General features: G+C 40.8%; 1 protein-coding gene across 6 annotated transcripts in view; it reads left to right on the forward strand.

Moving 5' to 3' along the window:
* The window catches only part of APP (amyloid beta precursor protein), a 283,764-nt gene extending 259,015 nt beyond the window's left edge, over positions 1 to 24,749 (forward strand). For 3 of the 6 annotated variants that reach the window (XM_007966044.3, XM_007966059.3, XM_007966074.3), the window contains 4 exons: positions 3,792 to 3,845; positions 7,178 to 7,278; positions 12,967 to 13,113; positions 23,524 to 24,749. In XM_007966044.3, coding sequence (XP_007964235.2) covers positions 3,792 to 3,845; positions 7,178 to 7,278; positions 12,967 to 13,113; positions 23,524 to 23,625 — 404 coding nt within the window. In that variant the 3' untranslated portion in view covers positions 23,626 to 24,749. The remainder of the gene's footprint in view (positions 1 to 3,791; positions 3,846 to 7,177; positions 7,279 to 12,966; positions 13,114 to 23,523) is intronic. The other 3 variants (XM_007966048.3, XM_007966068.3, XM_007966083.3) reach the window with 1 other exon arrangement.
* Positions 24,750 to 25,562: the final 813 nt, after the last annotated feature.

Genomic DNA, 25,562 nt, shown 5'->3' on the forward strand with positions numbered 1-25,562 from the left:
TGCTTCCTCATCTGTAAAATAAGGTTGATGATAATTCCTAACTCAGAGGTATAGTATAAGCATTAAATAAGAAGGCATAAAATAACTCTTATCAAAAATCCTGGAACATAGTAAATGTCAGTGGTAGCTTTTTTTTTTTTAAATGGAACGAGGATCTTATTAGAGAGACTTTATCAGCCTGTCTCAAGATGGCCTGAACAATGTATCCTTAAAATAATGAATATAATAAGCCATATAATGAGATACAGTTCTAAAGCCATCTCTCCTCTCACACCGTCTCCCACCTGTCCCCAGAAACTTGTTAGTCTTTCTTTTTACAGACATGTGCGCGCACACGCGCACACACACACAACTACTGAAAATATCTAAAATTCTCAAAGGATTTCCTTTTGTTCTTCATGCAGTCCTCATTATCATAGTTTCAAATGCTTGCCAAAAATGTGTTGTTTTTCTCAAGAACAATCAGGGAAATCCAGAGGAGGGTCTGATGCCCATTTTTTAAATTTACATTGAAAAAAATAAGCATATCAGAGTTTTCCAATATGATATACTCTTGAACAGCTGCAATTTGCCTTAAGAAATTTTTATTCTTTGGTTTTCACATTTACAAAACCTAAATGAATGGCTGGGCTGCAATGAAGCTGTTGTTACAGAATTGTGCTCACAAATCGTGAAATGATCTGGCTGGGAGCATTAGCGTTAATGACATTTGTGTTTGTTCTGCTTTTTCCTGACTGCCTGAGAAGGGCAGCCACAAAGAGCGGCATAGCATGCAGTAACTGCCAGGAAGCCTTTGTGGCCAACAGTCTGCCTCTTCGTAAATAATACCTAGATATAATATGTAGATAAAATACTGTAATATTTTTAAAGAGACACAGCAGGTCTTATAAGACTGTATGGATGTATTTGCAAAGTATGAAGCTGCCTTCTAGTATATTTTTAACTAGCTTTATAGAGGCAATGAGGAAGCCAATTTAAATGCTGAAATTTAGATTAAGTAAGTATTTCATTAAACTTACAAACCAGTTCTTGTCAGGCCTCTTATCCATATGTAAAACTGGTGTACTGCTGATTCCTCATTACCTTTGACCTGGTAGAGAGTTTGTACAAGGCAGCACTGTTAATAGTTTAGGTTTATTACAAAGAACACCAGAAGTAGCAAACTCAAAAATCCCAGAGGTCTGACCATTCTGTTTCTCTCCTCTTACAGCAAAGGATTACATTCAAAGCTACTGAGATCAAAAGAATAACTCATTGCTGCTTACATTTTATTTTAACTCTATTAAAAGTTAAAGATAAGATAATCTATTTCTTGTTTTTAAATTACTAAACGGCCAATGTAAAATGTTTTTAACACTTTATTGATGAAGTTACTTTCCGGTTAAGTAAAGGTCCATTGGAAAAATTGGAAAGTATTTGCAATGGATTGGGAAATACACTACTTTGTTTTGTTGGTGTGTATTTTTTTTTTTTTTTTTTTTTTGGCAATGATATCGTAATTGCCTTTTAAAAAAGAACTGTATTTTAATGTCTGTTCCCTGTGCCACTTATTTTTTTAGCATTAATTTATACTAAATCAGCTTCAATCTTTTATAGCAGATTAAGGTTTATGTCACTGAAACTAGTTTTGTTTAATCTTCCTAAAAAATAGGAAAGGTTTTATTACTGTTTTTAAATAATACATGCCTATTTAAAAAAAAAAAAAAAAGAAGAAGAAGAAGAGTGGGGAGAGGCAGAGAAACTTATAGGACTATATCATTTGTAAGTTTCTTTCACATAAGTATACTCATTTGAACCCTGGAAAAACCATTTACTTTGTGACACAACTGAAGTTCAGAAAGAATGTGATTGGCCCCAGATCACGGAGAAAGTAAGTGGTGACATTAGCAGTGGCCCCTGGGACCACCAGCTCCTCAGCCTGCATTGAAACCACAGGTCCACTTCACTTACTTCCCCTGAGTTGCATATACATTTTCTAATAATGTAACTATTGATGTATGCACTCACCACCACTTCAAGGTACGTGTTTGCCCTCGTGCATGTGGTTTGGTGTGTTCTTAACTGCAGTTGAAGCACTATTTGGGTTCCTCATCATCAGGAAATTCTCAAAAAGTACAATGACCTTTCAACTAACGGCATTTTACAAGGAGTAATAACAGTTACTCATTATAGGTTGTTGCAGATAAGAAAAAACCTGAAGTATAGAACAACCAAACTTCATTGTCAAAATGTATTTGGGAGTTGCAGAAGAAAGTGAAGTATGTCTTCCTCTAAATGCACTAGTAGAAAACTAGAGAATAGTCATTCTCGCATCATTTACTATGGAATATTTAATCATAGGATATTTAATCAGTGCAGTTCTGTAGTATTTGGTAGTGTCTGAAACAGGCTTTAAAGGTTATTTGTTCCTCACTATAATTAGAAGATGCAGATGTTAACATTTCTATTTCCATATGGAGAAACAGCCACAGAAGTGGGCGCTTGCCCAAGGTCACAGATGTTGTCAGTGTTGGGCCCAGGCCTGGGATCAGATGCCTCACCCTCCTTTTGGCTCCACCATGCTGCCAGTCTCTACATGAGAAAGGACCAAACCACCTTACTCTTTTATTTCATCCAAATGTCCTAGTGCTCCCCGAAATATTTTCTCATATTTTGGAGACTTGGCTTACTGCCACTTTTTTCCTCCCTCACTGTTTCTATTAACATGTGTCATCCAAAACTGATTTGGACTGAGAATCCCACCTTTGAATGCCTGGCATGTGTGCATCAATAAGCTGGATGGTTCTACTGAAATTGGTAGGAGCCATCTCATCGAGCACACCGTGTCTCCCTCAGCACCTGTGCTCGCTTTGTCTTACCTTCTTCCCTTTACACTTGCCACCTTACCAAAGGGGCTTCCCCCTGTGCCTCCACCCCATGGCTTCATTTACCCTATGACCATTTATTAATCCTAAAAACTTCGCCTTTGTCCCCATTCCTTGTTTCTTCAAACACCAGTGTAAACAAGGAAGTATCTTCTGAGCATCAGAAGTGCTTTGGAAAGGTCAGATGGTGGTGAGGAATATCGTACTGTCCACACTGCTTTCTTTGGGTCAGACCCAGAACACATACAAAGGAAAAATTGGGAACAATGGCAAATATAAAATGAAATATCCTCATTTCACACGTTTCAGCTGTGTGTCATCTGTCAAATGGAAAGTAGCCTTTTTGAAAAAGAGAAAGACAGACTGCGGTTTCCCTCTTCTGCCCTCATACTAAGGACAAATTTGATTCACTCACTAAATGGCAGATTATGTGGTAAAACTTGGCTCTCCTGATAAATTCATATTTGCACTTCCCCTGGAAATTTAAGAGTCCTTTTATAGTTAATTAACTGTAAAATAAGATAAGATTGGGCAGTTGTAAAAGGAAGTATCTTTAAGGTTTTCTACTAGGCTGGGAATATTTTATTTCTAATCAAAAGCCAAGAAACTATCTCTAAACTAGCTCAGAGGAAAATCCACCCTCCCCACCCCTCTTCTTTGATGTTGCTGCCTATCCTGGTGAGGGCTTTTATTAGAAAACTAAGGAGCAAGACTGGCACATCAATAGCGATCAACCATTTAAAGTGCTGCCCCTCCTGGTCCTCGATGCTCGGGATTAACTCACTGTGGTTCTTTCCTGGCTGCTCCTTTTTTGTAACTTGTTTATTGCATATGCTTTTTTTCCCTGCTCGACTATGTTCGGGAGCCACGACTTACCATCTCGATTTGTCTTGTTTGCTTTCTGTGTCTCTTGCTTCCTGTGCCCAGTTGAGCCCGTTGATGCCCGCCCTGCTGCCGACCGAGGACTGACCACTCGACCAGGTATTGGAACCGCTTGACTTCTGCCTCTCCGCATCTTGTGCCTGAGCTGACCAGATGTTTTCTCCTTTCTGCATGTTAATAAGCCTCTTACTGCTTACTGTAGAGTAGAATCTGAAGTGACCTTAGAAACCAAACTTTTAAAAATTCCCCTTGACTTTTCCTTACTCTTCATTTCCCAAATTCCGAGTGAAATGATTGGTTTTTTGTTTCTGAGCTTTCCTTTTGAAACCTCAAAGAGAGCCCTTCCAAATTTGGGTTTTTTTTTTCTTTTCTTTTCTTTTTTCTTTAAAACAAACAAACAAACAAAAAACAGAGAAGATTATATAGCTCCTGTCCTTAAAAACAGAAGCCCAGACAGATGTAGACTGTCAGGTGATGACTTGGATACCAGTGTGAACATCTCTCCTTTCTTGTTTGGTGTCCAGATGGGTCACTTTCTAACTAAACTGGGCTCAAACTTCAATCAGTTACTGAAGTAGACATGATTTCCTGAAAATACCAGAATTGGTTTCTCGCCAGAGCCAGAAATATATCTTCTCTTTTGTGGGTTGTATGTACTTATTCTCAATGAGTGGCTAAAGTAACACAACAGATGTAGATGCATAATTTTGCACATAAGCCCTTAATTTTTTTTATATTACTTAAAAATCCCATTAACACTGAAATAGACACTTATTTTTTTTACAGTTTCACAGGCATTAAGAAGAAACACATTTTTATTTTATGAATAATGTCGTAGCACAGCAGAAGCACATACGTGACTGGTGTCTACTCCATGAACAGCCTCACCCAACTGAGAGTAGCCAACGCTTTCAGTGAATCAAAAAGAGGAAGAAAGTTATTGAATTGACAAATCTGTATATTCCAGAGAGATTTTAATCCTAAATAACACATACTTTCCTGTATTTATTTTCTTCTTTATCCTCATCATGTCCCCAGGCAATAGTCAAAGAACAGGGAATGAACCTTCTTTGAAGATATTAATACCCAGAGGTCAACCTTTGCTGCCTGGTTCAGATACAGTCAGCAGCAGAGCCAGAAGGAGACCCACGCTGTCCCTCACGCTTCCACCACAGGCTCAAGCCATGACCGCCTCCTCCAAGCACAGTCACTCGTGAAGACTCAGAGTCTGCCTTGTGGCATCTTCATGCCTTTATGCTGTGATTAACAATGGCAGCAGAGACAGTAGCGTGAGACGTCTTGACAGCTGGTCTCATTGATGTTATGAATTTCTGTCTGTAGGCTTTTAAGGGGAATTTAAATTATAGTGAGTCAGAGACAGTTTCAGTTCTTCTGATGTCCTCCTTATTGTCAGTGTCATGTAAGGGAATCTCAAGGAGCCAGGAGTTGACATTCCTGTTCTGCTCAGCCAACTTGTAAGGCCTTGGGCTGAGGGTCAGTTCAGTTCTAATTGCAACTGCAGCCAGCTCAGGTTGGTCATTTGCCTTGGGACTTTTTTCATCGTGCTTCTCACTTTAAAAGACTTGCTTTTCATCTACAAGCATAAAATGTAACTTAGAAAGTGCTCGTTTGACTCATTTAATTTTATCAAATTTCTCCATTGGGCTAGCAGAGCCTATATGTTACTGTTGAAATCTCCAGGAAGAGGTGACACTACCAGTCAATGTTTTTTTCTTTAAAAAAAAAAAAAAAAAAAAAAAATTGTTTTTGGGTTTTTGTTTTTTTGAGAAGGAGTCTTGCTCTGACATCTGGCTACCCAAGTCCAAGTTCTTATGACCCAGACCAATTGCAGGCTAAGAGAACTTGAAGGTGAAATAGAACCGTTGCCTGTGGTCTTTGTGGAAAGCTGGGAAGGTAGGGATAGGAAAATGAAGTTCTGAACAGCAAAAAGGAGAGAAGGTAACTTCACAATCTACAAGCCAGGTATAGATTGACATTGATTATGGACCTCTCTTCAAATAGGTTATCAAGTGGAAGCTTTTTGAACACTTAGATGAGGGAATGGGGCTATGTCACAACCAGCGTGGATTTCCTAGGTTTTGTCAGATTATCCTTACCTTCTCCTTGTATGGGCTGTGCTGTTAGACTGGCACATCATATGCTGTGGACATTGTGCTTTTCATTGTCAGCAAGATGTGTGACAAGTTTCCCAGCATCTCATAGACAAGATTGAAAGAGTGATTAGGCCAAGAGCAAGAAGTAAATTCCCCTGGCAGCCAAAGGAATTGGGAATGTGTAGCCCAAGTAAGACAAGAACCAGCAGGAACATGCCTCTCCTTAGGGATGTGATGCCTGTTCAAGGTTTTACTGTGGAAGGGAGAATTAGGCTTGCTCTGTGTTGAATCAGACTTCAAGGATGGAAGTTACAGGGAAACTGATTCTGGCTTCATGTAAATGAGGCCATTTTGGCAGGCAAATCTATCAAAAAATGGAGAGAAATTGATACATTCCTCTGTGTTCAAACAGGAACTGACAGTCTGCACCTAGGTGGGAACACCGTAGAGGAGATGACTTCAAAAGCCCTTTTCATCCTAAAATTCTGATGTTTGATAATTAAATGTTATAGCATGGACACTGACGTTTATATTTTGTACTTACGTTTTTGGTTTTTAAATGACTTTGCGTTTTGTTTTAAGCTTCAAATTATTATTTGAATAATGAAATTCATCAGAACAATTAGTATTAAGAATCATATAGCAATTTATAGAGAAGGAAGAGTTTGTAGATTATAAATTCTGTTAGTCGCTAAGAAGCATTTTTAAAATTATGTACTGTAGCTCTTTATTCAGCAGACGAACCAATTACAATCTGTGTCTATAACTAGAACACTTGACTAAAATTATATAATTTTTACAACGCTTCACTGCATAGATACATGAACATAATTTATTTGTAATTGGAACAAAGCCCCAAAGTAGCAGTTTTGTTCCACCAGGTAATTAATGCTCATTTTTAAAGCCTTTTATTGTTATTTCTGAAGTAATGAGTGCCCACGGAAAAAGACACATAATAGGCTAAACAATGAGCCCCTAAGCCAAGCCAACATATTCCAGGAACAAATCCTTGCCAACCTCTCAACCAGCATTTAACTTCTGCATTTCCCCCATTTTCAAAAATTATAGCATGTAATTAAAGGCAGCAGAAGGCTTACGTTCAGGTTTCCCTTACCTTTTCATTTCTTTTTGTTTAAAATAGGTAGTAATTAAGGATTTAAATACAGGGTATCATTTTTCTTGAAGAAAGTCATTAATCAATTTTCCTCTAACTTCAGGCCTAGAAAGAAGTTTTGGGTAGGCTTTGTCTTACAATGTCATTATTTATGAGTAAAACTAATTGGTTGTCCTGCATACTTTCATTGTGATATAATACAGGTTCTGGGTTGACAAATATCAAGACAGAGGAGATCTCTGAAGTGAAGATGGATGCAGAATTCCGACATGACTCAGGTTATGAAGTTCATCATCAAAAATTGGTACGTAAAATAATTTACCTCTTTCCACTACTCTGTTTGTCTTGCCAAATGACCTATTAACTCTGATTCATCCTGTGCTAGAAATCAAATTAAGGAAAAGATAAAAACAAAAATACAATGCTTGCCTATAGGATTACCATGAAAACGTGAAGAAAATAAATAGGCTAGGCTGGGCGCAGTAGTTCACGCCTGTAATCCCAGCACTTTGGGAGGCTGAGGCTGGTGGATCACAAGGGCAGGAATTGGAGAACAGCCTGGCCAATATGGTGAAACCCCGTCTCTACTAAAACTACAAAAAAAAAAAAATTATCTGGGCATGGTGGCACGTGCCTGTAGTCCCAGCTGCTCGGGAGGCTGAGGCAGGAGAATTGCCTAAACCTGGGAGGTGGAGGTTGCAGAGAGCCGAGATCATGCCTAGGCAACAGAGCGAGACTGTCTCAAAAAAAAGAAAATAAAGAGGCTCTGTGTATAGTTCTTTCAGACTGCAAGGCAGCTAAGTTTGTGCAGGACTCGGGACTTAAAGTGGAATTAATTTCAATATAGCAGCCACTTTAACTTCCACTGTGTTTTCTGGGAAAATAGGTTTACAATAGGTTTACTTGAAGGATCAGAGTCAAACACGCGCATACGCTGCTTGGTTTTCTAGAACACTTTATATAGCTTAAGTTCACATCTGGAACTGTCTTCCTTTGCTCATTCATCTCTCCCCCAGCTCTTTCTTTTCATTCCCTCCCCTACCTCCCATGATTTAACTTCTCTTGGAAGAATAAGATCACGTGGTGGGCAGGACCCCATGATGTTCCTGATAGTGTTATTCATCAAAAGGTTTGTGCAAAGAAGACAGCAGCTTCCTTTTCAGATGAAATCACTTTTCCCCCCTAATGTTAGAATTGGAGTAAATCAAAAGAGACCACATCTCTTTTGTGGTCAGCTCTAGTAGTTATATAAAATCCTTTACCAAAAGCTTAGAAATTCAGATAAATCAAGTCGTGGATTCTGTTAGGGTTCCATCTTATCAGTAGGTGCAGTAAGGGGTTAAATTAATAAGACAATTGTATCACATTCAGTGGTGGACAGAAAAATGGTAATAAAATTTCCATAGCAATTATACTTGAAGTTATCTCAGGCACTTCTTTTGTGTGTGTGTGTGTGTTAGCTTTATTCAAGCAGAAAATGTCTTTTCAGTATTCCTAAATAAAGTTGATAAATCCTAGTATTAATCTCGAAAAGAAACACCTTCAAATTATTATTTATGCCTCACTTGACTCTAAATAATTGTAGCAAATAAAAAACTGACTTGGGATTTGGATTTGCATTCTTAACTCCCATCGTTCTTTTTTTACAGTGAGACATTTAGCTTTTTGAAGCATGGTTTTCATTGGCAAGATAATCTAGTATCAATTATTATAAAATCAGGGTTTCTCTTGATGAGGCTGTTGCTGAAGAGGTTAATAAAAACTGGGAAACCGCTGAAGAGTTGAGATTTGGTAGGGCAGAAAGCTGAAGATTAATGTACAGAAAATTTGCATTCACTGGGGCTTGTGTCATATAAGCCCATCTCCACAATTACACTAACGCCTATAATGTGACAGTGACTAATGGCAGCGGCAGCAATTAGGAGAATCAGCTCCCTCTACTGAACTAGTTGATAAGATAATGTACTATAATTAGTGCAATGAATATCACAGAATTACAATATTTTCTTAAAGGCACAGGAATATGTCCAGACTTGCATTTATTCCTGATTACCTCACACTAGTATATTAGCTAATTAATGATTTGCTTTTCATAAAAATGTTGAGCTAGCATATTTGTTTAGTAAAGGGAATAATTATGAACAATTTCTCATTTTGTTATAAACCATGAGTAAAACACTTTTAGAAGTTGCTTCATTTGCTGTATTTTATATTGCCTTCCAGATTGCTAGTATGTTAGTTTTAGCTTAGAAAAATCAGTCATTTGACTACCTTGAGGCTATATTGAAAGAATTTTTTAGGGAGGTAGAGCATACCTTGGAAATTTCAGAACACCACAGTAAAACACATTTTGCAATAAAACGTCACACAAATTTTTTGGCTTCCCAGTGCATATAAAAGTTATGTTGGCCAGGCGTGGTGGCTTATACCTATAATCCCAGCACTTTGGGAGGCCAAGGCAGGTGGATCACAAGGTCGGGAGATCGAGACCATCCTGGCCAACACGGTGAAATGCCTTCTCTACTAAAAATACAAAAATTAGCCACATGTAGTGGCATGCACCTGTAGTTCCAGCTACTCGGGAGGCTGAGGCAGGAGAATCTCTTCATCCCGGGAGGCAGAGGTTGCAGTGAGCCGAGATAGCACTCCAGCCTGGGCAACAAGAGCGAGACTCCATCTCAAAAAAAAAAAAAAAAGTTTATATTTACGCTATACTATGGTCTGTTACATGTGCAATAGCATTATGTCTTTAAAAAATCCATGTACCTACTTTAATTACTTTTATTAGTAGAATATTTTATTACTAAAAAATGCTAATGATCATCTGAGTCTTCAACAAGTCCTAATCTTTTCGCTCATGGAGAATCTTTCCTTGATGTTCACTGCTGCTGGCTAATCCAGGTGGTGGTTGCTGAGGTTTGTGGTGGCTGTGGCAATTTCTTATGAAGTTGGCTGCATCGATTGACTCTTCCTTCCATGAAAGATTTCTCTGTAGCATGTGATGCTGTTTGGTAGCATTTTGCCCACAGTAGAACAGCTTTCAAAATTGGAGTCAGTTTCGCAAATCTAGCCACTGCTTCATCAACTGAGTTTATGTGATATCCTAAATCCTTTGTTGTCATTTCAACAACGTTCACAGCATCTTCACCAAGAGTAGATTCCATTGCAAGAAACCACTTTCTTTGCTCATCCCTAAGAAGTAACTCTTCATCCATTCAAGTTTGATCATGAGATGGTAGCAGTTCAGTCATGTCTTTAGACTCGACTTCTAATTCTAGTTCTCTTGTTATTTCCACCACATCTGCAGTGACATCCTTTACCGAAGTCTTGAACCCCTCAAAGTTACCCATGAGAGTTGGAATCATCTTCTTCCAAACTGCTGTTATTGTTGATGTTTTGACCTCCTCCTATGAATCACAGATGTTCTTAATGGCATCGGGAATGGTGAATCCTTTTTAGAAGGTTTGCAGTTTACTTTGCCCAGATCCATTAGAGGAATCACTATCTATGGCAGTTTTAATGGCCCTACAAAATATATTTGAAATATATTTTGAAATAATAAGACTTGAAAGTTGATCCATGGGCTGCAGAATGGATGTGGTGTTAGCAGGCATGAAAACAACAGTAATCTCCTTATACCTGTCCTTCAGAGCTCTTAGGTGACTAGGTGTTTTGTCAGTGAGCAGTAATATTTTGAAATGAATCTTTTCTGAGCAGTAGGTCTCAACAGCGGGTTTAAAATATTCAGTGAACCATGCTGTTAAGAGATGTGCTGTCATCCCAGTTTTGTTGTTCCATTTATAGAGCATGGGCAGAGTAGATTTAGAATAATTCTTAAGCACTCTAGGACTTTTACAAAAGTAAATCAGTCTTGGCTTCAAAAACTTAAAGTCACCAGCTGCATTATCCCCTAACAAGAGAGTCAGCTTGTCCTTTGACGCTTGGAAGGCAGGACTTCTCTCTAGTGATGAAAGTCCTAGATGACATCTTTTTCCAAGTAAGTCTGTTTCATCTCTGCTGAAAATCTGTTTAGTGTAACCACCTTCATCAGGAGTCTTATCTAGATCTTCTGGATAACTTACTGCAGCTTCTACATCAGTACTTGCTACTTCACCTTGCACTTTTGTGTTATGGAGACGGCTTCTTCCCTTAAACCTCATGAAATCAACCTCTCCCAACTTTTTTTTCTTCTGCAGCTTCTTTACCTCTCTCATCCTTCACAGAATTGAAGAGAGTTGGGGGCCTCGTTCTTGATTAGGCTTTGGCCTAAGAGAATGTTGCAGCTGGTTCGATCTTCCATCCAGACAACTAAAACTTTTCTCCATCAGCAATAAAGCTGTTTTGCTTTCTTATCATTTGTGTGCTCACTGGAGTAGCACTTTTAATTTCCTTCAAGAGCTTTTCTTTGCATTCACAACTTGGCTAACTGGCACAAGAATCTTGGCTTTCAATATGCCTTGCTCACTAAGCTTAATTATTTCTAGCTTTTGCTTTAAAGTGAAATACGTGTGACTCTTCCTTTCACTTGAACACTTAGAGACCATTGTAGGGTTATTTACTGGCCCCATTTCAATATTGTGGTCTCTCAAGAAATAGGGAGCCTGGGAGTTGAGGGGCAGAGTGGCCAGTTTGGGAGGCAGTCAGAACACACGCAACATTTATTGATTTAGTTTGCTGTCTTTATGGGCATGTTTCATGACACTGCAAAACAATTAAAATAGTAACATCAAAGGCCACTGATCACACAGATCACCAAACAGATATAATAATTTTTAATGTTTGAATATTTAAATAATTACCAAAATGTGACACAGACATGAAGTGAACCTGTGTTCACTGTTGGAAAAATGGCACCAATAGACTTGTTTGATGCCGGGTTACCACAAACCTTTAATTTGTTTGTTTTCTTTTTTAAAAAAACATACTATCTGTAAGCATTACTGTGCAATAAAGCTAGGTATGCCTGTATTTTCATTAAGTTGCAGAGCAAACCTGATAATGTTTAGCTATAGTTTTACTTCATCTGGCATAAGATCAACTCCTTATATAACAAGATGATAAACGTTGTGGTGTGCTTCTATAATTTCATTCAAGTAGATAAAGTTGAAAAATAATGACTTGCTTTTATAAACAGTATGAAGCAATGTAGTGCAATAAATAAAATTTTATTTCTTCTTTACAGTGTTCTCAAAATTCTTTTTATGTTTAATCCAAATAAAGAGCAAGAATAAAGCAACATTTCAGATTTTGGTTTCTGGAGACAATAGTAAGAAAACATGAGTTATGAGTGACTTAAAATTCTTGTTTCCCTTTGAAATAGCATTATGCTTTAAAAAGCATTACACTGCTAAAGGTTAATTAGAATTCTGCTGAATTACTATAGCTAAAAGTAGGTAACAAGATACCTTTTTTTCTATTGTTTAACTCCTTTGTTTCAGAATGCCTATTCCTGTGCATTAAAAGTGTCCCTCCAAGCAAATTAGGACATCTACAGGGTTGAAAAACACCTAAGTCTCAGTCACTTGGAGTCAGACATCAGGGCTCAGAGTTTCAAACCTGCTGTGACTGGGAAAATGCTGACCTCCTTTCATTAGTATGATCCGTGCCTTTCCAGCTTTTGATAGATCCAAGCGCCATCTTCCCATCACTCACCAGATGTTACACCTGTCAAAGAGTTTCAGGTCGCTGCAGACTTTGGTTTTGACATGTGAGGGGAAAGTAAACTTCCTCAAACTGGGGAAGCTACTTGTTGTACGTCGTTCTGTAAACTATGATTGTCATTCTTAGTAAGGAGAATATGTGATTTCTTTTCTTTTTTTAAGTATCAAGTATGTGACCAACCAGTTGGCCAGATAATATACTGAAACTTTTCATATAATCTCATCCAAATGTCCCCTGCATTTAAGAAATGAAATTCTTCTAATTGCATTTATAAATTGTAAATTATATTGCATTTAGAAATTAAAATTATTTTTCTTAATTTGTTTCCAAGGTGTTCTTTGCCGAAGACGTGGGTTCAAACAAAGGTGCAATCATTGGTCTCATGGTGGGCGGTGTTGTCATAGCAACAGTGATCGTCATCACCTTGGTGATGCTGAAGAAGAAACAGTACACGTCCATTCATCATGGTGTGGTGGAGGTGGGTAAACTTGACTGCATGTTTGCAAGTGGGAATTAAAGAAGACTATGAGAGAATTAGGCTTAGCTTTTTGCTAAGAACTATCTAAGTATCTCTTTCAAAAAGTGAATCAATGTGCTTCCATGGTGCTTGGGTTACAGCTGTTCTTTCTTGTTTTGCTTTTTGTTCATTGTAACTTACCGTGAATATTCTGATCAAGGTATTGAGATTGTGCGTTGTTATCTCAACTTATAATTTGTGTTGAAGTTATCAAAATAACACAAATGTGATAATGCATGACTTTTAAAAAGTATGATTACTCTTAGACTTTTTTTTCAAAGACAACAAAAATCAGTGTGAGAAGTTAAAAATAAAAACAGAAGTAGGAAGTTGCTTTTTCCAAAAAAAGCTAAACATATTTATTCCTGGATTTCTTATGTCTTAAATAGTCTGGCCTCTGAATACAACCAGGTAATAGTAAATAATGTGACTTTTCAGTGCAGACTTTTACCCTTTAAAGTTTCTCAGGAAATCACACTATACCAAATGGCCCACCAAAACATAAATGATTGTTATTTGAGAGTTCTTCAACCTATTACCCTGCACTTCCACCTGAAATATCTTAGTTTCAAGGTGCTATACAAAAACAAGAGAGAGAGAAAGAAAATTTACAAATAAGTTATTTTTATGCATTTAAAATGCCATTTGGATGGGGGAAATAGTGTTAAAATCTCACAGCATATGCAACTTTTTAGGAAACTGTCTTGCAGAAAATATAGTATAAACATAACTGTTATATGCACAGGGAAACTGAAAAATTTGTGTGACATTTTATTGTGATATTTTAAGAGTTATGAAATTTTTAGGGCTGAAAGATATATTGATGATCAATCAAATTGATCTTCTCATCTTGTAGATGAGGGAACTGGGGCCAAGACAGAGGGTTCAAATTACACAGGGTCAAGCTCAGAGTCCGTATTTCCCCTCATATTCCCCACTGCTTTTTTTTTTTTGAGACAGAGTCTGGCTCTATTGCCCAGGCTAGATCTTGACTCACTGCAACCTCTGCCTCCCAGGTTCAAGCCATTCTTTTGTCTCAGCTTCCTGAGTAGCTGGGACTATGGGTACACGCCACCATGCCCAGCTAATTTTTATGTTTTTAGTAGAGACGGGTTTTCACTATATTGGTCAGGCTGGTCTTGAACTCCTGACCTGAGGTGATCCACCCACCTTGGCCTCCCAAAGTGCTGGGATTACAGGTGTGAGTCACCACGTCCAGCCGCCATTGCTTTTTCCATCAGAGAAAAGTCCAGATGTTGCTAGGGAGCTGAAGATTCCACTGTCCCCAAGGGACTGTGCTCTAAACCATTCTTGATTAGAAGAGGACAGAGTTTAAATAAATGAAATTTATGATGAAGCCAGAATTTCATTTTGCTCAGCACTTAAAACCTCTGCAGACTACAACAGAAGCTGCTGATGGAAGTTGGGTTTGAGCCTCATTTCCCCATTCATACTGATGTGGATGAGCAGTGTGAGGAAGGAAACCAAGAGGAGAACAGGCAGCAGGGTGGAAAGGAACGGATTGGCTCATAGACCAGAATGTGAGCACATAAAAGCAATGACCCCATTGTCATGTTCAGTCATTGCACCTTTTGTAATGGTATCTAAGCTTGTGTCCCTCAAAACAGTATAAGGTATATTCTCATTAGTATCAGTTTCTTTAATTTTTGCTCTAATTAATTTTTTTAAAAATTTTAATTCCATGTTTGAGCAAATAAAGGTGTCTTCATACTTGAACAATTCAAGAGCTCTTTTTTGCTGTTGTTTTGTTTTGTTTTATTGTTTTGTTGTTGTTTTCTTTTTTGTTGTTGTTTCTTTGATTTTTGAGATGGAGTCTCGCTCTGTTACCCAGGCTGGAGTGCAGTGGCATGATCTCCGCTCACTGCAACCTCTACCTCCCAGGTTCAAGCGATTCTCCTACCTCAGCCTCCTGAGTAACTGGGATTACAGGAGCACACTACCATGCCTGGCTAATTTTTGTATTTTTAGTAGAGACAGGGTTTTGCCATGTTGGTCAGGCTGGTCTCGAATTTCTGGCCTCAAGTGATCCACCCTCCTCAGCCTCCCAAAGTGCTGGGATTATAGGCATGAGCCACTGTGCCCGGCCTTCAAGAGCCCTTTTTAATTTATTTAATATAGTTCTATCTTTGCTGCCGGTCTATCCGTTGAAGTTGCCTGTCTCTGATGCCAAAGGCCAAAGACTTGGCTTCCTAGGGTTTCCATAACAGAGTAACACAGATTGGGTGGATTAAGCAACAGAAATTTACCTTCTCACATTTCTGGAGTGTAAGATCAAGGTATCAGCCAGGTTGGTTCCTCCCCAGGCCTCTCTCCTTGGTTTGCAGACGGCTGTCTTCTCCCTGTGTCTTCACATGGCCTTCACTCTGTGTTCTGCTGTGTCCTAACCTCTTTCTATAAGGACACCAGTCATATTGGATTAGGATCCACCCTGATGACCTTGTTTAACTCTAATTACCTCTTTGACCCTATCTCCAAATACAGTCACAGGTGGAAGTACTGGCAGGTTAGGACTTCAACATGTGAATTTTAGGGGGACACATTTTAGCCCGTAACAGGCCCCAGTGATGCTGAGCATAAAAGCAAGGCCTCCACCAGGAGCTCTTTCCCCTGGCTGTGCATGAGACTTACCAGGTCCTACCTCAGACCTAGGAAAACAGAATTCCCAAATAGGAGCCTGAGAATCTGAGTGTTGAAAATTTCCCCAAATGAATGAGACGTGCAGTTAAGATTTGAGAATCACTGACACATCATTGTAACACTCCTTCCTTTTAGTTCTATGCACAAGCCTTAGGGAGTGGAAAATCGTATCTCTTGCCTCCCAGAAAACCAGTTGCCCTTTAAGTGCTCTTCCAGCTGCCTGAATTAAAATGGTTTTTTTTTTAGTCAGTTACCAAGCAGTGTCTCATTGGACTTAAAATATCAGAGGAGAAGTTGACATTTTGACCCAGATTCTGAAATTAATTTTTAAGCCAGAAGGTATCCTTGCAGGAGCAAAGTCGGGAAAGATGGCTATTCAACTCTTCTCTAGATACTGAGTTTGCTGTCTACTTGAGAGCAACTGGTGTCTACTTGAGAAACCTTTCTAAATGAAGGGCCCCACCTCGTTTGTGTTTTATGTCCTCTCATCTCCTTCTTCCTCTCAAGACCTTTGTGACTGTCCTTCCCGAAGGCAGCCCTCTGTCCAGTGCCGTGGTGTGTCTGTACAGCAGTGTTGAAATAGACCACATTCCCCTTTTCTGTCCTCAAAAAAGGTATAGTCTAGCTGGGATGGTAGAACTTGAACACAGGGAGTTGCAACCCAGCCTATGCATGTTCTCAGGTGGGAGAGCACTGTGGGCTTTCAGAGCACCATTTTTCTCAGCATTCCAGCGTCTGCACGGAACAGAAGTGATGCTTCTGAAACATCCTCTTCCTACCTTAACAGGCCCTCTCACACTCAAGTACATGGAAATACCTTTATTTCCGGCTCTGGCTAACCTTCATTAATCAGTAACCCTACTTTAATAAGAACAAAAATGAGTACATGAATATTTCCAGTTGGACTCACCTCAGTTACTCAGAACAGAATACCACTGTACTTACGTACCATCAGTGCATGAAGCAGTCATGATGAAAGCATTGGTTTCCAGGAAATTTCTCGTTTTTAGAGTGAAAAATGCCTACAGAAGATCACAGAGATAGGAACCCTAGGAAAAAAACCTGAGAACAAATGTATAAATGAAACAAGCCTAAAACAGTCACATACCACTTCACACTGGAGATAACATTCTGAGAAATGTTTCATGGGCGGTTTCATTGCTGTGCAAACATCATAAAGTACATGTACATAAATCTAGATGGTATAGCCTGCTACGCACCTGGGCTACACACCTACAAGCTATTGCCTCTAGGCTCCACACCTGTGCAGCGTGTTGCTGCACTGAATACTATAGACAGTTGCAACACACTGGCAGGTATTTGTGTATCTAAACATAGAAAAGGTACAGTAAAAAAATATAATATTAGAGTCTTATGGGACCACCATCGTATGTTTGGTCTGTCATGGACTAAAATGTCAGTATGTGACCCATGACTGTATTTTTATTGGTAGAGTTGTTAGCATTTGGAAATGAACACTTGCTACTTTTGTTTTTTAGAAAAAAAAAAAAAGGCAGTACATATTGACTTACTGATTTACTTAGCCATAAGGCCAGAGAGTCACTCTGTGAGCCGCTGGCCATGCTTTCCCAAGGAGGTAACTGTGCCTTATTGGTGCTTCAAGCAGTGAAGCAATAGCCCTTTATTATTACCACTCCCCAAATGCGCCCTCCATGTCAGAATACCCCTCTGGTGGCTGGAAATCTCGGCACTAGCTGAATCACCCACCCTTGCTCCTGTTTTAGGACGTTCCTGCAAAGCCCACTGATCCCAGGATCTGTTTAGTGCAAGCGGTACTTTTCTACATTCACATACATAGACACTGGATATTTAAAAATACATATTGTAGCTCTTTCTGCTACTCTCCCCAGAGATGTCACCTTTAATAAGAAGTTGGGGGCACAGCTTCTCTTTATTATAGGATGTGAAAAAGTTTTCCTCTCACGGATCTGATCACTGGAACACCAGAAGTCTCCCCGCCCCACCTCCGGGTCATCTCATTAATGACCTAAATAAGAAGAGAGTTCCTTATTTGGCTTTTATGGAGGTATGGCATATGACTTCTTCTGAGAAATGTGCTGTCATACTAGTGACTTCATAAAAAGATGTCCTTAGAGGTCCTTTCTCCCCAGCCAGAAACTGACCCACAAGGGTACAGATATACTGACGTCGGCATTGTAGAGTAGTTGGAGAGAGTGGTCAGGTTGAATGGAAAGCCACGATAAGGAGAAGTAAGGGTGGGTGCAGAACCTAGGAGTGGCTTCCTGCTTACAGAGCAGCAGGAAGAGAAATTGGAAGATCAAAGGAAAGTATCAAAAATGATTACAGGCCGGGCACAGTGGCTCACACCTGTAATCCCAGCATTTTGGGAGGCCAAGACAGGTGGATCACTTGAGGCCAGCAGTTCGAGACCAGCCTGGCCAACATGGTGAGACCCTGTCTCTAATAAAAATACAAAAAATTAACCAGGCATGGTGGCGTGCACCTGTAGTCACAGCTACTCAGGAGGCTAAGGCAGGAGAGTTGCTTGAACCCAGGAGATGGAAGCTGCAGTGAGCCAAGATCACGCCACTGCACTCCAGCCTGGGTGACAGAGCAAGATTCTGTCAAAAAAAAAAGATTATGAAGGGATAGCAAAGGAGTTCCTGAACCTGCCTGAAGAATTGCTTGGTGTTGGCAATAAACACAGTCAACTGCTTTCTAGTTTTATATACAACTATAAAGAGATGGCATCAAAATTAGGAAAACAAGCATCTACACAACTAAGTAGCAAGCAATTACTGGGAGGTTACTAGGAGGGATACAACAACGCAAAACAAAACTTGAAAAACTTGAAAAACTTGAAAACTTCCTGGCTGTTTTCTTTGCTTTTATTTTTTTTTCCACATACTTGTGGCTCCTTTGATGTATCACACTATTGTTGTCTTGTATGCCTTAGTTCCCTTACCCTCCTTTACTTGTCCGGTCCATCTCAATGACAGGATTCTGTTGTTTGACCTGACTCAGTCCGTTGTATAAAAGGACATCTATCAATCCACATCCTGCTGGTTACTGTACATAATAAAATGTAAACGTGGTGTTTCCTGCCTCTCCTCCTAGCTCACACACCTCCATGTAAATACTCTAGGGACAATAGGAGGAGACCTGGAAACTGAGGACACCCAAATAGAACGTTGTCCCTGCAGGCGGATAGCTGAGCTCTAAATTACTCTGGATACAGTGAAGGACTAAATGGTTCCAATGAATCAAGTTCAGGGAGAAAGGGAGAAAAGGGTAAGGGGGTATGGAGGTAAGCCAAAGAGTGTCAAAAGTTCTCCTCAAAGCTATTTTAGGACAAGGCAGGTCAGGCTGTTTGGGCTCAGCTCTTTTCAGCGTGTGTCATAGGCAGCAGCCAGTTGAAGCCGTGCAGTGCAGGGACCCAGGTCTCAGGAAGGTGCAGCGTACTGAGAGCCAAATGAAGACTTCAGATCAGTTCCTGCTACTGTGTGTTCCAGGCAGTCTGGGAAGAGAATGACTATTCACTGGTTGTAGGTATGTGTGTCTTCATCCCAGAAAGTGACAGATGTTCCTACCTGGTTGGAAAAATGGAAATTCTGTCCCTGACTTCATTTTTTTTTTTTTTTTTTTTTTTGAGACAGAGTCTCGCTCTGTCGCCCAGGCTGGAGTACGGTGGCTGGATCTCAGCTCACTGCAAGCTCCGCCTCCTGGGTTTACACCATTCTCCTGCCTCAGCCTCCCAAGTAGCTGGGACTACAGGCGCCGCCACCACGCCCGGCTAGTTTTTCGTATTTTTTTTTTTTTTTAGTAGAGACGGGGTTTCACCATGTTAGCCAGGAGGTTCTTGATGTCCTGACCTCGTGATCCGCCCCTCTTGGCCTCCCAAAGTGCTGGGATTACAGGCGTGAGCCACCGCGCCTGGCCAACTTCATTGTCTTATTCCTTCCAGAACAAGCACCATGGTCTCAACCCTGGCTCTGCTTTAAGAGAAATAATACTGCGTCCATGCAGAGGCCCTGTCTGCACAGGGGTATGGTGGGGCTGGCCTTCACCTAGTGGCCTTGCCACTGCTGTAGCTTAGCAATGAGGAAGAGATTGGTGAGCCTGCTGGAGAGGAAGGCTACCCTTACCTGGTGCTCTTCCTTTAGCGGTAACTTTATCCATAGACATGAGTACTCAGTTTTTCACATCTAGCTTTCAAGGGCTTAGAGATTAAAGATCCAATCCATATTCCTTGGATGCCCTTTTGTCAAGATAATCCCTTCTCCTGTAGCTCCTGAGCCCTCTGAGGTCTGAGGGCCAAGCTGCCCCGTGGCAGGAATGGCACAATGTAACTGTCCTCTCAGTGGCAAAAGGTAATAGGATTAGCAAGTAGCGAAACAGAAGCCAAGAAAAGACAGGAGAGTTAGAGGCCTGGATGGTGCACCAGCCTTGGAGCCTCGCCTCTCTAGCCGGGGACTCAGGTGTTTGGCTTTGGAGTTTGAAGGGGAGATAAACCTATGAAATTGCCAGGTGTTCCCCTGCCCCTGACGCATGCAAATGATTGTTGACAGCGAGTGTGATGGTGGATGTGCCTCCTGGAAGAGATGAAAGCGTAATATTCCAACAATGAAGCAGCATGCGGGCTTTCTTCTGCAGTCAGAAACATAGCAGCTTTGTGCTTCATCTCCTAAGCAAGATATTTTTTTTAACCTGGGCATTCTTTGAGATGTCAGTTACGAGGTGGCGGGGAGCAGAAATGATGCCCAAGTTCGAATGGCACACTGCTGCGGATAGGCTGTCTCCTGGCACGCAGATTTACAGGGTGAATGAAATCTCTCATGATTGGTGCTAATCTTTAACCATGGTGTTTTAACTTACAAGTTGGAGGCTAATTACACAGTTACCAGTTAAAGCCAGGTGACCTCATTTGTTGACAACAGTGCAGATCGAAGGAAAGAGGAGAGGATGAGGAAAACATCTGTGATTTGCTCCCAGAGGGACAGGGAAGCTGAGCATCCATTCGAGTAGTGTCCTCTGAGGACTGGCCTTGGTTAGAGCTTGTTGGTGGGAATGTGCTAAGGGGAGATGCCTAGGTCTGTCATTGGAGTAACATGAGAGTTTGGCTACAGGGGAACTCAGGCAGCTCTGAGCCACAGGATGGTAGATTGGAGGGATTCACAGTGGCACACAGTCTCTCCATAAATGGGAACTTGAAAATCAGGGCACGTGGCTGTGGTGGCTCACGCCTGTAATCCTAGCCCTTTAGGAGGCCGAGGTAGACAGATCACCTGAGGTCAGTTCAAGACCAGCCTGGCCAACATGGTGGAACCCCCATCTCTACTAAAAATACAAAAATTAGCCAGGCGTAGTGGCGGGCGCCTGTAATCCCAGCTACTTGGGAGGCTGAGGCAGGAGAATCACTTGAACCTCAGAGGCAGAGGTTGCAGTGAGCCGAGATTGCACCATTACACTCCAGCCTGGGTGACAAGAGCAGGACTCCAACTCAAAAAAAAAAAAAAAAAAATCAGGGCACATGATGGAGGGAACACTCTGTCCCAAGGGACGAGGGAGCTGTATATCTACCTTTTCCAGCTGCCTTGGGATGAGCCACTGCTAGTCATTCCACCTCCTTCCCAGACTGAAAAGAGTCAGTCACTTCATGAAGGGGGGCTGTACAAAGGGACCACGGGGGACCAGATTATACTGACAGATTTTTTGAAACAGAGTCTCCCTCTGTTGCCCAGGCTGGAGTGTAGTGATGCAATCTCGGCTCACTGCAACCTCTGCCTCCCAGGTTCAAAAAATTCTCCTGCTTCAGCTTCCAGAGTAGCTGGGACTACAGGCATGTGCCACCATGCCCAGCTAATTTTTATATATATATATTTTTAGTAGAGATAGGGTTTCACTATGTTGGCTAGGTTGGTCTCGAACTCCTGACCTTGTGATCCGCCCACCTTGGCCTCCCAAAAGTGCTGGGATTGTGAGCCACTACGCCTGGCCGTTTTGTTTTGTTTTGCGTTGTTGTTGTTGTTGTTGTTGTTGTTTGAGATGGAGTCTCACTCTGTTGCCCAGGCTGAAGTGCAGTGGCACAATCTTGGCTCACTGCAAACTCGGCCCCCCGTGTTCAAGCCATTCTCCTGCCTCCGCTTCTGGAGCAGCTGGGATTATGGGTGTGCACCACCATGCCTGGCTAATTTTTGTATTTTTAGTAGAGACAAGGTTTCACCATGTTGGCCAGGCTGGTCTCGAACTCCTGACCTCAAGTGATGCACCCACCTCAGCCTCCCAAAGTGCTGGGATTACAGGCGTGAGCCACCATGCCCAACCGTATTGACAGATCTTTTAGTCTGAATTATTATCAGCCAGTGTGGTCTAGTCATGACATATCTAGCTCCATCTTGAGACCTCATGTCTTACTGCTGACATCACGTCCTCACTGGTACTTCTTCTTCCTTGGCTTCAGGGGCATTGCTGTTTAGGCTCAGATCTGTGCCAGACAGGGTGTGTAGGGGGAAAAGCTGCATAAGTGGGGGAATGTCACTTAGCAACACTCAGCAAGGGGGAATGGGCCTGAAGTATTCTCCCAGAGATGAATGAGCAGCCCATTCTAGGGACTATCCCTTTGAAGGACTGTCTTCTGTATGGTACATTCGAACTTTTCTCTGGAAAACATGCCTTTTCATTCTGATGATTTTGTATTTATTCTCTTGCATCTTACCATGGTTTTACAAAAAAAGGAATTTTAACAGACAAAAAAGTAAGCCTTTACTCATTCAGCAGAGTTAAGGACCTCTTGTCTTCTGTGAACAGGGAGAGGTATAACAAATATAGTAAAACAAGAACAGCCACTGCCCACGTTGTAGTGGTAAGTACCCTGCCCAACCTGCAGAGAGTAAATTCCCCACACAGCTCTAACAATGACACGGGGAGGAAAACGTCTTCAATTACTGGCCTCACCTTAGTTAGAGGTAAAGCAACATATTAACAGAGAGGGTCTGATTTTAAACTTTTAGCTGAACGTAATTCTATAGTATCTTAATTCTCAGTTTTTTAAAAATTACATAATCTAGAATGGTGTCGTCCTTGCTCTTCCTTTTTTCTTGTGCCAAATAATAGCCCCCTTTGGCATATGTATGTTATTGTTTTAATTAAGTGATTCTTAAACCTCTCTTTAACATTTTAACAAACATAAAATTTGATAGAAACAGGCTAGACTAAAATCAGCATGGGAAGATATTCAGCAGGCTAGGAAATCAAGTATTTTTCTACAAGTATTTTTCTACACAGATTTGAGTGTCACCCAAGATACAGTATACTTTGCTGAATCTCCCTCCATGATACTCTTGTGGTTTTATCTATCTTACCAAAACACTTCCAAGTAAAACAGGCTTTCATTGACACCATTTGTCTTTTATTGAGCCAACAGGGGAGGAAAAAATACCGTTGCACTGGGTTTATCCACTTACTGTGGAGTTGGGGAGCCAGAAACAACCACTGGACACCTCATAAGCGCATCAAGGTTTCCACCGCCACCTGGTGGCTAGATGGAGCACAGCATCTGTATAACTGGTGGGCAAAGGTGTTTTTCTCCAAGATGTCAAAGTGGGGGAGAAAATCATGGGTGTTCTGCAGTGAAGAGTACTGTGCTCCTTATCTTTTTACTGCTTCTCCATGTTCACCCTTAAAGGATTGATTTTTATTTTTTACTCAGCTCTCCTCTTCCTTGTTTTTCAGGTTGACGCCGCTGTCACCCCAGAGGAGCGCCACCTGTCCAAGATGCAGCAGAACGGCTATGAAAATCCAACCTACAAGTTCTTTGAGCAGATGCAGAACTAGACCCCCGCCACAGCAGCCTCTGAAGTTGGACAGCAAAACCATTGCTTCACTACCCATCGGTGTCCATTTATAGAATACTGTCGGAAGAAACAAACCCCTCTGTTTTATGATTTACTCATTATCGCCTTTTGACAGCTGTGCTGTAACACAAGTAGATGCCTGAACTTGAATTAATCCACAAATCAGTAATGTATTCTCTCTCTCTTTACATTTTGGTCTCTACACTACATTATTAATGGGTTTTGTGTACTGTAAAGAATTTAGCTGTATCAAACTAGTGCATGAATAGATTCTCTCCTGATTATTTATCACATAGCCCCTTAGCCAGTTGTATATTATTCTTGTGGTTTGTGACCCAATTAAGTCCTACTTTACATATGCTTTAAGAATCGATGGGGGATGCTTCATGTGAACGTGGGAGTTTAGCTGCTTCTCTTGCCTAAGTATTCCTTTCCTGATCACTATGCATTTTAAAGTTAAACATTTTTAAGTATTTCAGATGCTTTAGAGAGATTTTTTTTCCACGATTGCATTTTACTGTACAGATTGCTGCTTCTGCTATATTTGTGATATAGGAATTAAGAGGATACACGTTTGTTTCTTTGTGCCTGTTTTATGTGCACACATTAGGCATTGAGACTTCGAGCTTTTTTTTTTTTTGTCCACGTATCTTTGGGTCTTTGATAAAGAAAAGAATCCCTGTTCATTGTAAGCACTTTTACGGGGCGGGTGGGGAGGGGTGCTCTGCTGGTCTTAAATTACCAAGAATTCTCCAAAAACAATTTCTGCAGGATGATTGTACAGAATCATTGCTTATGACATGATCGCTTTCTACACTGTATTACATAAATAAATTAAATAAAATAACCCTGGGCAAGACTTTTCTTTGAAGGATGACTCCAGACATTAAACCGTCAAAGTAATTGTGGGTGGGGAGAGAAGAGGCAGATTCAATTTTCTTTAACCAGTCTGAAGTTTTATTTATGATACAACAGAAGATGAAAATGGAAGGGGCACTATAAGGGAAGGAGGAAGGCATGCCTGGACAAACCCTTCTTTGAGATGTGTCTTCAATATGTATAAAATGGTGTTTTCATGTAAATAAATACATTCTTGGAGGAGCACCATTGTGCTGGTGTGAATAATTCTATGGTAACAATATGGACCATTTACTGACCTACAGTAAGAACTGTGGGTACCCAGTGAGAAATCTTCTCATGTTGAGTACCCACACCTGTTGTGTCTTAACTGCAAGTCTGAGTGGGAAGTTAGGGCCAACTTGTGTCTCCCAGTGCTGGGAAAATATTTCCTAGACCTCATTTACAGTCTTTACTTGATCTAAAATATTTTGCTTCCATATTTTGGCCCTCAAGTTTGACCCAAATGAGAGACAAAGGGAAAAGTTCGAGGGAAATAAAAATTAAGACAGCTGATGGTTATCTGTAAAACAGAGTTTCTTTTTGTTCTTTTTGGTTTTGTTTGTTTGTTTGCTTTTTATTGAGACGGAGTCTCGCCCTGTTGCCCAGGCTGGAGTGCAGTGGCGTGATCTCAGCTCACTGCAAGCTCCACCCCCTGGGTTCAGGCCATTCTCCTGCCTCAGCCTCCCGAGTAGCTGGGACTACAGGCGCCCGCCAACACGCCTAGTTAATTTTTTGCATTTTTAATAGAGATGGGGTTTCACCATGTTAGCCAGGATGGTCTCAATCTCCTGACCTCGTGATCCAGCTGCCTTGACCTCCCAAAGTGCTGGGATTACAAGCGTGAGCCACCACCCCCGGCCAAAGCAGGGTTTCTTATCCTGAATGCTACTAACATTTTGTAGGGAATAATTACTTGTCAAAGGGAGTTTTCCTGAGCAGTGTAGGATATTTATTTAGTAGCATCTACCCACTGGCAATCAAATGTGTCTCCAGACATTGCCAGATGTCTTTTAGGGG

Source organism: Chlorocebus sabaeus, chromosome 2, assembly GCF_047675955.1.
Source record: "Chlorocebus sabaeus isolate Y175 chromosome 2, mChlSab1.0.hap1, whole genome shotgun sequence".
Lineage (NCBI taxonomy): Eukaryota > Metazoa > Chordata > Mammalia > Primates > Cercopithecidae > Chlorocebus > Chlorocebus sabaeus.